General features: G+C 44.2%; 1 protein-coding gene across 1 annotated transcript in view; it reads right to left on the bottom strand.

Annotated features, from left to right (window-relative positions):
* kif16ba (kinesin family member 16Ba) overlaps positions 1 to 14,334 on the bottom strand; it is a 44,368-nt gene extending 30,034 nt beyond the window's left edge. The window contains exons 1-10 of the mRNA XM_062540763.1: positions 13,879 to 14,334; positions 10,159 to 10,228; positions 9,372 to 9,485; positions 8,214 to 8,330; positions 4,549 to 4,646; positions 3,988 to 4,097; positions 3,047 to 3,189; positions 1,780 to 1,948; positions 1,170 to 1,301; positions 319 to 494 (exon numbers count right to left, since the gene is read on the bottom strand). Coding sequence (XP_062396747.1) covers positions 319 to 494; positions 1,170 to 1,301; positions 1,780 to 1,948; positions 3,047 to 3,189; positions 3,988 to 4,097; positions 4,549 to 4,646; positions 8,214 to 8,330; positions 9,372 to 9,485; positions 10,159 to 10,228; positions 13,879 to 13,925 — 1,176 coding nt within the window. The 5' untranslated portion in view covers positions 13,926 to 14,334. The remainder of the gene's footprint in view (positions 1 to 318; positions 495 to 1,169; positions 1,302 to 1,779; positions 1,949 to 3,046; positions 3,190 to 3,987; positions 4,098 to 4,548; positions 4,647 to 8,213; positions 8,331 to 9,371; positions 9,486 to 10,158; positions 10,229 to 13,878) is intronic.
* Positions 14,335 to 14,584: the final 250 nt, after the last annotated feature.

Raw genomic sequence — 14,584 nt, 5'->3', positions numbered from 1 at the left:
TTAAAGGAGATTATATTTCTAGATGCTGTTTATCAGCAAACCCCTTATTTGGTTCCTTAGATTCGTTACTGGACCCCAAGGTTCTGGAGTGAGTTCTGACCTGGTTCCGTTGATTTCGTTACTAGGCCCCAGGGTTCTAGAGTGAATTCTGACCTGGTTCCCCAGGGTTCTGGCGTGAGTTCTCACCTGGTTCTCCAGGGTTCTGGCGTGAGTTCTAACCTGGTTCCCCAGGGTTCTAGAGTGAGTTCTCACCTGGTTCCCCAGGGTTCTGGCATGAGTTCTCACCTGGTTCCCCAGGGTTCTGGCGTGAGTTCTCACCTGGTTCCCCTGCACCAGCAGGGCTTTGAGACGGGCGATCTCGGCCCGCAGCTCGCGGATGAGCTTGACGTTGCAGTCCTCGTTGATCGTGGGCTTGTTGATGATGTTCTTGGCGCGGTTGGCGTAGCGCAGGGTGCTTAGCGTCTCGCCGTAGTTCACGTCGGCAGGGGAGACGGCTGGAGTTGGAGAAGACAAACGTTACGTGAGAGAGCTGTTATGTGACGAGGACTTCAATGTGTCTTCAGAGAGCACCTTCTCTTGTAACACTACCAACAACTAGACATGCTAAACTTAGCACTTCCCACTTGACTGTTACTTCCTTGTATGCGAGTAGTAATTATTTTCTGTTGCGATGGCTTCAATGTGTCTGTTTTCTTTGCTTGTGTTAGATTTGCCAACTTCCCCATGTGTCTAAGCAATACATAGACTACCTGCAATCCAAGTGACACTAAGTTCACACACATACACACTTAAACTTAAAACAGGTGTAAATGACAAAATACCATTTGATGGAAGTCCAGGTGTATTTGTGTAGTCATTAAATCTAGGTATATAAAGTGTACATGTAATGATACATGGGGAAACTTTTTGAGCAAAACAATTTCTGTGTATTCTGATTTGATGGTAATGACAATTGCCTCCTGATGACGAAAGCTCTTCAGAGAGAAACTAAAATGTCTGCCAATATCATTGGGAACTTTCATGGGAACAACAGAACTCAAGAACACTGCCTAGCAACATGGCTTAAAAAACACTGCCATGTTGCTAAAAAAGCGATGCCACACACACACACACACACACACACACACACACACACACACACACACAGGCCGTGGCGTGCGGACACTCACTGGCGATCATGATGGTCTTGGAGTTGCCCCCGAGACTGTCCTTCAGCAGCCAGGTGAGGACCGAGTCTCGGTACGGCACGAACACCTGGCGCTTCTTCGCATTGCTGTTCCCACCGTCCTGGGACAGGTCGGCTGGGAGAGAGAGAAGAGGAGGGAGAAGAGAAGGGAGAGGAGGAAGACGAGGAAGAGGAGGGAGTAAGAGAGGGATAGATTAGAGGTCAAATCTAGAGAGTGGGGTCACCGTGGAGACAAAGCTTCAGGCTTGGTGATTTAACGAACATTTGAAAACGTCCACAACTTGAACACTTGAGGCTACTACAACTGATTACAAATGTCTGGGGAAAGTCTCTTATTTAAACATTAAAACATTAAAAAAAAACATTTCAAAGTATTTCATTTTTTGATTAAAAAGTTGTTCCTGAAAATAATAGTTTTCTGGAGCTCAGCAGTGGTTGAATATCCTGCTGGTGTTCTTCTGTTGCTCACAGACAGCATTTATTTCACATTTAAATGTACACACTCTATGGACTTAAGTGTAATGGGTGACCACTGGAGATTAACTTTGTTCTAGCTAGCCCATAATAGTCTACCTGCACCAAATAACACTCACCCAGGGCAGAGATGACGTTGCCCAGGGTGACCAGGGACTTGTTGATGTTGCCCCCTTCCTTCAGCCTGACTCCCGTTGCCCCGGTAGCGTCCGCCCGCTCGCTGCCCGCCAGGTCCACCAGGTGGATCTTGCTGACCGTCTCCGACGGCATCTCCGCGTCGAACTTCGCCTGCCGACGGGAACGGAGAGAAGCGAGTTGATGAATTCCCACAAGTGTGTGTGTGTGTGTGTGTGTGTGTGTGTGTGTGTGTGTGTGTGTGTGTGTGTGTGTGTGTGTGTGTGTGTGCTCGCGCATGGGTGTGTGTGTGTGTGTGTGTGGGGGCGGGTGTAGGTGTGGGTGTGGGTGTGCGCGCATTGGTGTGTGTGTGTGTATGTGTGTGTGAATGAATTCCCACGATGAAATAATCACACTTCACATTCTCGTTTCAGCTGGCTGAGCTGATGGAGTTCAGCTGAGCTTGATTAAGTTCAACACTCGCTGGGGTATGACATGAACACGTTTAGAGGAAAACACACTCTGCTAATGGCTGGGAGGGTAGAGACAGCCAGTAAAAAGGATGGCACATTTTTTGCAAAATGTAAGCCTTGACTGAATATTAACTTGTAACAATATTAACAAATTCTGCTAATAGACGGCAAGGTAGAGGAGAGCCAGTGAAAAGGATAGTAAATGTTTACAAAAATATTGACTTTTTGTCCGGTGGTTTATGCTTTTAACTGTCCTGGTTAACATTTGTGTTCAGCTTCACAGAGCCCCACTGGGCATTGGTGCTGTGGTCAGTGCTTTGAGATTGTGGTGGGTGTGGCTGGGCTCAGTGTTGTGGTCAGTGCTCTGATGGTGCGTTCATGCGACTGGGAAGTGGGACGGTTCCCACTTCTAAACTCCCCACCTCACCTCCCCACTTCTGAAGTGAGATCGTTCACCATGTTGAGTGACGTCAAAACATTCTCCTGGGAGCTTTCCCAAAGCCCCCACTTCAAACTGGGAAGTTTCCCAGTTCAGGTTTGACGTGCATCCCCTAAAAACTCTAGAATTCTTCCACTTCCCAGCTGCTCATGAAGGCACCATGAGACTGCCGTGTGTGGGCGGGCGACAGTATTGTGGTCAGTTGGCGTCAGTACTGTGATCAGTGCTTTGAGACTGCTGTGTGTGTGTGTGTGTGTGTGTGTGCGGGCGTCAGTACTGTGATCAGTGCTTTGAGACTGCTGTGTGTGTGTGTGTGTGTGTGTGTGTGTGTGTGTGTGCGTGCGCGGGCGGGCATCTTGCCTGGGTGAAGTTGATGGTGAAGATGGCGTGTGAGCGGCTGCTGACGTCGTTCATGCCCGTGCTGGCCGTGGTGCGGTTGATGTTGCCCGCCTCCATCAGCTCCTCCACGTCTGTGTAGTTCTGCACCAGGTGCTTGGACAGGTCTGGGGGTCAAAGGTTACCGAAGGTCAGGGGTCAACATCCTCAACATCTATAAACTCAATAACAACACTGTAACATCTTCACGAGGCATAAAGCAGATGCACTGACCGGTGGCAATATTATAGTCACGTGTCCGAAATAATTTGGAGCGTTCCAGTTCAATCGCTTATTAATCAACAGCCTACTGAGCTAACACAGAAGTCGCACGTCTAACTGTTTCTAACCCACTTTAGCCAAACTTACCCTCAATGTAGGGTCCATCTTTGGGGTGCTCCCCCACTATAGCTGAACTTACCCTCTACATATTATATTATATTGTATTATTATATTATATTATTTTATATTTAATCGCCTAATAATCAACAGGCTACTGAGTTGACACAGAAGTCATACGTCAAACTGTTTTGACCCACTCTAACTGAACTTATCCTCTACGTATGGTCCGTCTTTGGGGTGCCCCCCCACTACAGCTGAACTTACCCTCTACGTATGGTCCGTCTTTGGGGTGCACTTTAGATGATATTACCCTCTACGTACAGTATGGTCCATCTTTGGGGTGCCCCCCCACTACAGCTGAACTTACCCTCTATGTAGGGTCCATCTTTGGGGTGCCCCCCCCCCCACTATAGCTGAACTTACCCTCTACGTAGGGTCCATCTTTGGGGTGCCCCCCCCCCCCACTATAGCTGAACTTACCCTCTACGTAGGGTCCATCTTTGGGGTGCCCCCCCACTACAGATGAACTTACCCTCTACGTAGGGTCCATCTTTGGGGTGCCCCCCCACTACAGATGAACTTACCCTCTACGTAGGGTCCATCTTTGGGGTGCTCCCGCACTCTCAGGTTGTAGGTTTTGGTGGACTTCCTCCGCAGCAGGTCCCGCACGCGCTCATTATAGATCTCCAAGTAGCTGAGCGAAGACAAGAATAAAGGGAGAAGCATAAACAGGAATTCACAACAAGACACTGCCAAGTAAGTCAAGTCCAGTTTATACTGCATTTATACAGCACATTTCATACACAGAGGCCTTTTAATGTGCTTTCAATAAACAAAAGCAAAGAGTAGCAGTACATAAAAGCATAAAAGGGCAATAGTTTAAAAAAAAATATTTTAAAAGTACAGCACATAAGTCAGGTCTAAAACGATACACACATACACACACACACACACACACACGCATTATGACATATTGTTGTGTTCCACACACACACACACACACACACACACACACACACACACACACACACACACACACACACACACACACACACACACACACACACACACACACACACACACACACATTATGACACGCAGCTGTGTGGCCAGACTGGGTTGACCTTTGGCCACGGGTGACTCACCTGACCTCCGTGCGGAAGGAGGCCTCGTCCGCGCGCGTCATCCCAGAGATGCGGGTGAACAGCCCCTCACAGAACCGGGGGATCAGGCCCAAGTCACCCTGAAGGAGGGGAAAACAGCATGCTGTTATACACAACATATACACACACGCACACGCACACGCACAGAAAGGTAGGCCAACAGCATCATATTATACACAACACACACACACACACACACTAGACAGACACACTAAAAAGCAAACAAACACAGACAAATACACAAACAGACACACACACACACACACACACACAATCATCTCAGTACACAATAATAAGCATCACCTACAAAAAAAACGTACACACTCACACATATTGCCTCTCCCCAAGATAATCCCCCGCCTATCAGACATGAATGACACAGCCATCACATGCCTAGCAAACACAACAGCAGCTGACAGTCACACAGACAGACCGCCCCCTGAATCAATTCCTCACACTACTCCTCCCATCCATCCAGCCACAGGTACGGAGCACTGAACTGCACTAAAGCCTTTTTCAGAAGAAGTGGCTGCTTCTCCACCACCATCACTAAACAGCGCTGAATAAACTGTGATGCTGCCACCAACACCTCAGCTTTGCTGCTTTGTAGTTTTCCCATTTGACGTTGTCTATAGCCCTATTCGCACAGGATTAGTATTACCTGTGGACCTCTGGTCATTTTCCAATTATCGCCCCACCTCTGTGTTACTTGCAGCGCATTCGCACGGGATAAGCAAAGTCTGTAAATTACTCTACTTTCACTGACATTACACCCGGATATGTCGTATCCTAACGTCCGAAAACAACGCAGAAAGTAGAAAAGATATGCAATTGCAATAGCAATCACTGAGATGCAGATTCACACAGGATTAGTATCATCACCGGACGTCTGTGTTTGGCGAAATACAGTAGGTAATTTGCGGCGGAATTTTTACTTTACAAATTACAAACATGGCACATTCGCACGGGACTAAGATCTCAGGCATCCTCCGCAATTATCACAAATCACCAAAGGTCCACAGGTAATACTAATCCCGTGCGAATAGGGCTTTTGTGGGTGTCTTATACATTATTAATGTGATGTGTTTTTGGTATTAAATGAGGATGCATGTTCCTGCTCAACGTCATATGCTATATGTGAGGTGTGGATGACATAAATGTCACATGGGTGGATGGAATGTATGTGTTACATGCTATATGGTATATGTGTTTATATGTGGCGCTGTGCAAGACTCTCTGAAGATGAAACCACTTCATGTATTTTACGTACACACACACACACACACACACACACACACACACACACACACACACACACACACACACACTTAAGCATGGCAGTCTGTAACTCATGATTCCATAACCATTTTGGTGAAACCACAGACTAATTTGCATAAACATTTGCATCTATTTTTCATTTTGTTATCTCAAAAGACGGAGAGAGAAAAAACGGACTCTAGACTCAAATGTCAAATCTGTTAAAAGCCCCTTGTTGAACAGAGGGGGGGGGGGGGGGGGGGTGTGTGACCGGGAACACAGCAGGAAGTGACACGTTCACTGAAGCCATTAATTTGCACCTCATTACAGTCATAAAACGATTATTTTGTTTTCTATTTGTTTGTTTGTGGGGGGGGTGGGGGGTCATCTCATGTAATTGCCCATCACAAAAGTGTTGAGAGTATAAAACTATGAATCTATTTATTTATCTATCTATCTATCTATCTATCTATGGGGAGTCATCTATTGTAATTGTCAATCAAGAAGGTGGTGAGAGCATACAACTATTTTATTAACTACTTTTTTATTTATTTATGGGGAGTCATCGCTCGTGGCCGTCAATCAGCCTCAGTCTTTCCCTTATTATAGCCTGCATTAGCAGCACAAGCATTAGTGCATTAACACATAGTTGGGTGGATTTGAGAACAACAGGGTGGATGCCCTACAATCGTCTGCCCCGCAAAGTGCTATATGGCCGGCTACACCAAGGCCAGCGCTCTGCTGGAGGCCAGAAGAAACGCTTTAAAGACCAAGTGAAGGACTATTCAGCCATCAGAAAACTCACTGTTAAAAAAGTTAGATGTGGACGTCATCATCGTGTGTGTGTGTGTGTGTGTGTGTGTGTGTGTGTGTGTGTGTGTTTATGCTCACTAGAGTGAGACTGCTCGCTGAGGCCAGGCCAGTAGGCTAATAGTTCCTCCAGCGCTGCTCTTGTGTGTGAACTGGATTTGTTTCATCCACTTTCTCTCATCGTGTGGCCTTTGTTCAACTTTCTGAGCCTCAGGGAAATGACTTGGTTGAGGGTACGGCTTATCTCATACAATGCCTCAAGTCTTTAGTCTCTAGACATAAAAAAGAAAAGGTTTTGGGGGACTTTTTGGGAGTTCTGTAAATTCACAAGGTATGAGATCGGTGTGTGCGTTCATGTGAATGAGAATAATCAAAAGTGCCATTTGACCTCCTCAATTGAACAACAAAGTGTCTCAAACTAGATGATGAGTGTTGATTTGTGTGTGTGTGTGTGTGTGTGTGTGTGTGTGTGTGTGTGTGTGTGTGTGTGTGTGCGTGCGTGCGTGCTTATGAAGGGAGAAAGGGCCAATTATTCCTGTTGGATGTACAAGGGTTGTCTGGGAGGAGTTTCTGTTATCCCTCCTCATCTGCATTATAAAACACGACGACAACATTAACTGCCTTTCCTGTCTATACAACCCTATATTAGCCTACACGTTGTCAATGACACACATGCACAATACACACACATATATATTATAAAGTCACATCTGGAAAAATCCTCCTGAAACTCTCCACCAGCCACAGCAGCAGTAGCAGCAGCACTGCTGCCAAGCCATGTCTCTATAACTGAATCCCGTTTCTATAATGGCATCCCATCAGCATCAGCACAGACTAAATCGAGCCCTGGACCCAGCCACATTAGATCATGGCCACCTATGGACACGGCAGCATTTGAGCTCACAGCAGAGAGACAGAGAGAGAAAGAGAGAGAGAGAGAGAGGGAGATAATGAGCAAGAGAGAGGGAGAGAGAGAGAAAGAGAGAGAGAGAGAAAGAAAGAAAGAAAGAGAGAGAGAGAGAAACATTAAGAGGTCTGATGGACAAAAACTCATTTCCTGTAAGCTATTTCTCTGCGTGTTTTGGAATCAGTCGTAAAAGCAGGAAATGTGAGGAGGGTTTGAGGCCCTTGTGGCTGATCACAACCAGGGGGGAGTGGAGACGAGGGGAGAAGCCCCGGTGGTAGCGTAGCAACGAAAGCTCATTTAACACTAGAAATCAGGATATGATGTTTACATGTGCAAAATCCGCAAATACAAAAACCGGGATATGTCAAAATCACAATCATAACTCGGATACTGAAGTGCATGAAAACACATGTCACAAAAATCAAAAATCGCATTCAAACCGCATATTGGTGAATGTAAGCTGCTGCTCAGTATAAAACTATTAATCTATTTATTTATCTATCTATCTATCTATCTATCTATGGGGAGTCATCTCTTGTAATTGTCAATCAAGAAGGTGGTGAGAGTATACAACTATTTATCTATTTATTTAGTTATTTATTTATTTATTTATGGAGAGTCATCTCTTGTAGGCTGCTGCTCCGTGGAGGAGAACAGAGTCATGGTCTCTTACCGGATTCCCCATCATGGTGTAGGACTTCCCCGACCCCGTCTGACCGTAGGCGAAGATGCAGGCGTTGTAGCCCTCGAACGCAGCCTTGAGCACCACAGAGCCCAGGTCTTTAAAAACCTGCGGCAGCCATTCAAAAAAAAGAAGAGACAGGAACCCGGGATCAGAGAAGAAGAATACTTCAGTTGTCCTTGTTCAACTCAACACAAGTGTAAGTGTGTGTGTGTGTGTGCGTGTGTCTGTGTGTGAGTGTGTGTGTGTGTACGTGGTCCTCTTTGTCATTATGTATACAGATAACAACAGAAATAACTTTGATTTGAAAAATATTTTTACATCTTTTAACATCGTCGTGCCTGAATGACTGCATTTTGCAGACCTCACTGGTGGAACTGAAGCTATGGAGAATGAAGTCCACAGGCCACACTTATGGTTACGGCCACAATTCAACAGTGCCACTATCTAATGTTTAGATTTTTATTTTTTTTTACAGAAGCCAAAACAAAAAATAACAGACAATACCAGTCAAAACAACACTAAGTCACTATGTTTGATGCATCTGGACTTGCACTTCATGTCTACTCGAACTTCTTGACAACACAGAAACAAGCGACACATTTGTTTCTGTGAATGAATAACCAACACTGCTCCAATTCCCACAGTAATCAGCTTTCGGCCTAATCTGATCTGATATGGAAAACAAAAAATAATGAATAAAATCAGCAAGGTTTGGTCCTGAAGTCTGAACCAGGAAGTCGCCCTCCATACACACAGCAAATTACACTCTTGTGCACTGTTAGCTGCGCTTATGGAGACTGCACTGAGCTTGATAGACGATACTGCAGCTGCAGCTATTTCTTTGTCGTTGTTGCTAATATATTTTTTAATGCTTTCACATAAAAAAACAAATGACACACCAAACAGCAATGCATAATGTAAAACATAACTGAAAACAAACAAACAAACAAAACAAAAAACAGGCACAGCTATTTCATAACGACAACTTCAAAGCAGAATGAAATAGAAGCGTAACCCCAAGGAGCTGCCAGTTTATTGATAAACTGACATTTTTGGTAAGTCAGACCTTATCAGAGTAGACTTTGTTTATAGGAGCATTTTCTTTGGGGGGGGGGGGGGCAACTAACAGACTAGCTTCCAACTCACCTTCTCTTGAGAGACGAAGTTGGTGCTTTTACAGTCACCCGAGTCGTAGGAGAAGTCATACGTGAAGGTCTTTGTCCTCTCCCTCAAGGAGTCGCCCGTCACTCCATCTGACATCTGCACAGAGAGAGAGAGAGAGAAAGAGAGAGAGAAAGAAAGAGAGGAAGAGATACCACAAAACGTCTTAATTACACACAGCTTGGTCATGATTGTGTCTCTCATATTCTCATATTCTTTTTCCAAGAGAATTTAAAAGAAAAAGAAAAAAAGAAATGACGGCAGGTCATCACATTTATGAACAATTGCTAAAATGTAAAATGGCTTGTTACCACATCAAATTATAGGGGGGGTCTACTGCAATGGATGTTTTTTTACACTGGAAATAGCCAGAAAAAACGGTCAATATTGTGTTTCCTTGTCTGATATTGATTATTGGCTGAAGGCTTGAAGTCCACTAGAAGGCCAAGTTGTTCTATCAGTGCAGATGACAGCTGGTCATCCTGATGCTGATAGCATGACCCAGATTGCTTGTGTTGTGCGTACCTTCAGGTTGGTGATGGTTAAATCAAGTAACCAAAATTAAATCAAGAATCTGTCTCTTTTCTCTCTCTCTCTCTCTCTAGCTCTCTCTCTCGCTCTCTCTCTCGCTCTCTCTCTCTCGCTCTCTCTCTCTCGCTCTCTCTCTCTCAGGAAAGAAAAGAGAGAGAGGGAAGAGGAGAGAACGGTGTTCTACTTGTTGCAGCACTATTCCATTGTAGCTTTGGTTAGGCAGCAGCACTACTTCAGTTACCTTCAGGTTGGTGATGGTAGTCTTGTTCCCATCCATCTCTATGATGCATTTGGCAGACAACTCCTTCTCCCTGTAAAACACACACACACACACATACACACGGTTCTGCGTAAGGTGAAAGAGCATTCGTTCAAGAGTCCCAAATTAGATTCCCAGGAGAAGGCCCATATTATGCGATGGGGCGGATCCACTCCACTGCAAGACACAGAAGCCTTTCCCTGAATCGTGAACCACACGGATACAATGTTTTCAGGAACTCGACACCGGAGCATAATCCTGCCAATTACAATTGTACACATACACGGAGGTTGTATTTATCACTTTTTCTTTTTTGTATTTATTATTATTATAATAAATAATAAATACATAATATATAATATTATTATTATAATATTTGTTTCTAACTATAATTATTATTATTATTATTTTTCATTATTATTATTTAAACATGTATGCTTCCTTTGACAAAACAAAAAAGTATATATAAAAAAAAAAATCCTGCCAATTACAATGACACCACTCCATATCCATCCTCACCCATCATCTGCTCATTGTGTCTGGCATACATGTCTTATCTTGTCTTGTCTTATCTTGTCTTGTCTTGTCTTGTGTTGCTTTATGCTTGCTCAACAAGGAATACAACACAAGGGGAGCCACCCCACTGAAAGCTGTCTGACAGACATTGTAATAGACATCGTAATATTGCAATACAAAATAAAGGTATCCGTTGCAACTGTAAATACAATTAAACATTACATAAATAAATAAATAAAAAGCCTGAACCTAATTTTTATTTATTTATTTTTTTTAAAAAAGGAGGCTATCTTCCAAATTCATAACCTTAGAGCAGCAGCCAAAGCTTAATTCGTTAATTTTGACTTTGATGACCTGATACTAACAGAACCCCTCAAAACAAATCCTAATCTGATTCAGTGTCGCTAACAGACCTCTAGGCTTTGGCTCTCAGGATGACCACCGATTCCCTGGAATAGAATGAAATTCAACTTTGTGATTTGACAGTGAATGGTCAGTGTTGTTCAGCCAAAAGGGACATTGGCAAAGTTACTTTTTTATTTAGTTTTAGTCTTTAAGTAGCACCAGCCTGGTGATTTGGTGGGCCAAGATAGATAGCATGCCAGATTGTTAGCCTACTCTGAGCTGAACGAAGCCATGATCAATGAGGAAAACAAATCAATCTCTCTCTGGAGATAGGGGGAAATAGGGAGACAGAGAGAGAGAGAGAGGGAGAGAGAGAGAGAGAGAGAGAGAGAGAGAGAGAGAGAGAGAGAGAGAGAGAGAGAGAGAAACAGATGCCAATGTATTCTTGGCACCAGCTGAAAGGGAAAGCTGAAAGGATTTTTTTTTTCTACTTCAATACTGATCATTTTAGCTCTGATCAGGCCTTCCTTTCGGAGTGTGGCCCAGGTGTCTAATTCAAGCCAGACACTTAGCCTACTTTGACCTGAGTCAACACTAGACAGACTGTACCGTAATTTCCAGACTATTAGCCGCGGCTTATACATTGATTTTGCAAAATTTCTTCTTCAGCTTTGAGGTTAATACAGGGAAGTAGTTAATATGGTGTTAGTATGGTTTTGTTGCTTTTAACTTGCATAAAACACTGTCCTGCGGCTTATACACAATGCGGCTTATATGTGGGAAATTACTATACTGTGCTGAACTATGAGGAAATTAAATCAGGAAGCTGTCTCTTATTCTTCCTCTCTCTGTCTCTGTCTCTGTCTCTGTCTCTTTCTCTCTCTCTCTCTCTCTCTCTCTCTGTACCTCAGGAAGGAAAAGAAAGAGAGAGAAGAGGAGAGAAATGTCCTGTACTTGTTGCAACACTATTTAGTTTTAGCTTTTGGTGAGGCCTTCGAGGAGTTCAGTCTAAAGAGCTAAAAACCCAAGCCAGGTCATTAGCCTACTTTGTGCTGAGCCAAAGCCCAGGCCAAAGAACGCACCGTAATGAAATATGATAAAATTGGGACAGAGGGAGTAACACTTACGATCTCTCTCTCACACACACACACACACACACACACACACACACACATACAAACAGACAGAGAAAGAGAGAGTGAGAGTGCGCGCCAGAGAGAGAGAGAGAGAGAGAGAGAGAGTGCATATCCAAGCAAACTTGCACCTACAGAAAGTGGAAGCGGCCGACTCCAACCACTTGTGACAGCTGGAGATAACATGTTGATCTCATTTGACTGACTTTGAACTGGGGGAGGAAATGTTGAGGGTAAAATGCTGATTTCGTTAGTGACTCTGAATAGACGCCTGGCCTCTTCTCAAACTCTCTTTCTCTCTCTCTCACACACACACACACACACAGACACATACAAAGACACACGGACACAGACACACACAAGGACACACACACACACACACAAACACAGAAAGGCCTCATTGTCAGCACTGAGCACTGTGCAACAATGCCAGTTTAGAATCCCTCTCCTGTCTCCTATCCTATTCTCATGCTGCCCCCCCCCCCCCCCAACCCTGAAGAACTACCCTCCTTTTGGAAACAGCTCTGGCGCACAATACCAAGAGTTTATTTATAGCCAGGGCATACTCCATCTGAGGGTTCTTCTATCCACGGGGCAAATAATCATCTCAAGGTTCTAGCGTAAGAGCTGGTGCCTCATAGTGAGGGCTATTTGTTCCAATGGGAGTACGTTTCCTTTCAGCTTGATGGTTATGGAGGCCATAAAAAAAGACTGGGCAAAAGGCACTTCTGCACTATGCAAGGAGATGGCCAAGACTGCTGTTGTTGACATTTATGCTGCTATCTGGGATATATCCAACAGTCAAAAAAACCTATGGACTGTTACAACAATTCAATCTAAGTTTCATTTTGTGAAATGTCTGAGGCGAAGCACAGTTAGCTCATGAGACCATTACAAGAACAAGCCAATCGACCGTCTGACGGCTCTACCGCTATCAGACCAAAACAACTCGATTGGCATTGATTGTCCTCACTGGAGTAGCTTCCGAGAATTTAACAGGGTGTTGTGAGGCTCCCTCACATTAATTTGGTGACACAAGTTCAATGAAAAATATATATGTCCACTATGTAATAGACGGTTGTTCATTTCGCCATCTGTTCATGTTCATAATGATCTGCTACTACACTTTTTAGGCAGGTGACAGAAACAGGTCAAGGCAAAACAAGTCAGGCTAGTTATTTTTTGGGTGGAGCCCTTCTTCTAAAAAGGGTTAAAATGTGCAAATGGTAGGCTAGACAGGACGTTGACTTTGTAAAAGTTGTTACTGTGGACTTGGATTAGCCTTTCAATAATATGTAGTGTTTTTTAGACGGCCGCATATGAGAGCAACAAGTTGGGTAACCTTCGGTGAGGTTGATGTGTGGCACTGTAGGCTACATACCCATCTGGTAAAAAAAATAAAGGGGTCTACAACTACAGCAACAACGCCATGACTGGTAATTGCTTACAATAAATTCTAAAGTTTGATTTTAAACTTGCGAAAGACAGCATCATACACTGCGAAACTTTACGAGTTACGTTCGTAAGGTTGCGCCAATACCTATTTCAACAGTTGGGCCACAACAACCTAGCGACTTCTATTCTCTCTGTGTGGCTTCAGTCTTGTCCCCCGATGTTGACAGCTTCAATATCAGGTTGCAATGTTATCCCCTGTGTTTCCTATAACTTCACCATCGGTAGGGGTAGGTTCAATGAGGCTTGCACTTACCGTCTGTTCATAGGCCTGACCCGCACAGCCACCCGGACCGATGCCATTGCACATCCCAGCTATCAGACTCGCGCGTGTCTCAATCCAGGATGTGTTGGGTCAACTGCTATGAAGGCGGTCTCCTATTTATTAGCCACTGGATCAGAACGAGACTGATCGATTTCAGTCACAAGGAGCGTCTTCCTGGCAATGTTAATTTTGCATTTAATTGGCTAGTGTTTGCTTTCGTTAGCTAGTTAGCCATTCACCGCCTCTCCACTGAGCCCTTGGAAACGATAACGTTGCAGAGATTACTATGTTAATCAGTCAAAAGACGTGTGTCTTCCACGTTCTAATGTTGTCATTGTACATGCGTTAGCATGTGTATGAGCGCGGCAGCAGGTATGACTAAGTTATATGATCCCTCTTGTTGACATGATTGTTTATTCGCCAAAGATAGCCGAACAGGCGGCGGCGGCGGCGTCACTGGTTAGTCAGTGAAGAACGGGTGCTGGGAAAGGACAAAACAATCGATTGGAATAAACTCACACGGCACCCGGCACAGGACAAATAGAGTAAAGCCATAAACGCGTTTGATAATATTAGTGTTTTTTTAATGAGAGAACAAGTGTGCTGTTTTCCCACGTTGTAATGCAATTCCATAACCTATACATTATTAACAATATTAATTGATAGGTTTTAGAAAACATATCAGCCGTCTTTTGAT

The sequence above is a fragment of the Sardina pilchardus genome, chromosome 1 (assembly GCF_963854185.1).
Source record: "Sardina pilchardus chromosome 1, fSarPil1.1, whole genome shotgun sequence".
NCBI lineage: Eukaryota > Metazoa > Chordata > Actinopteri > Clupeiformes > Clupeidae > Sardina > Sardina pilchardus.
This window is presented reverse-complemented; position numbering and strand designations above follow the sequence as displayed.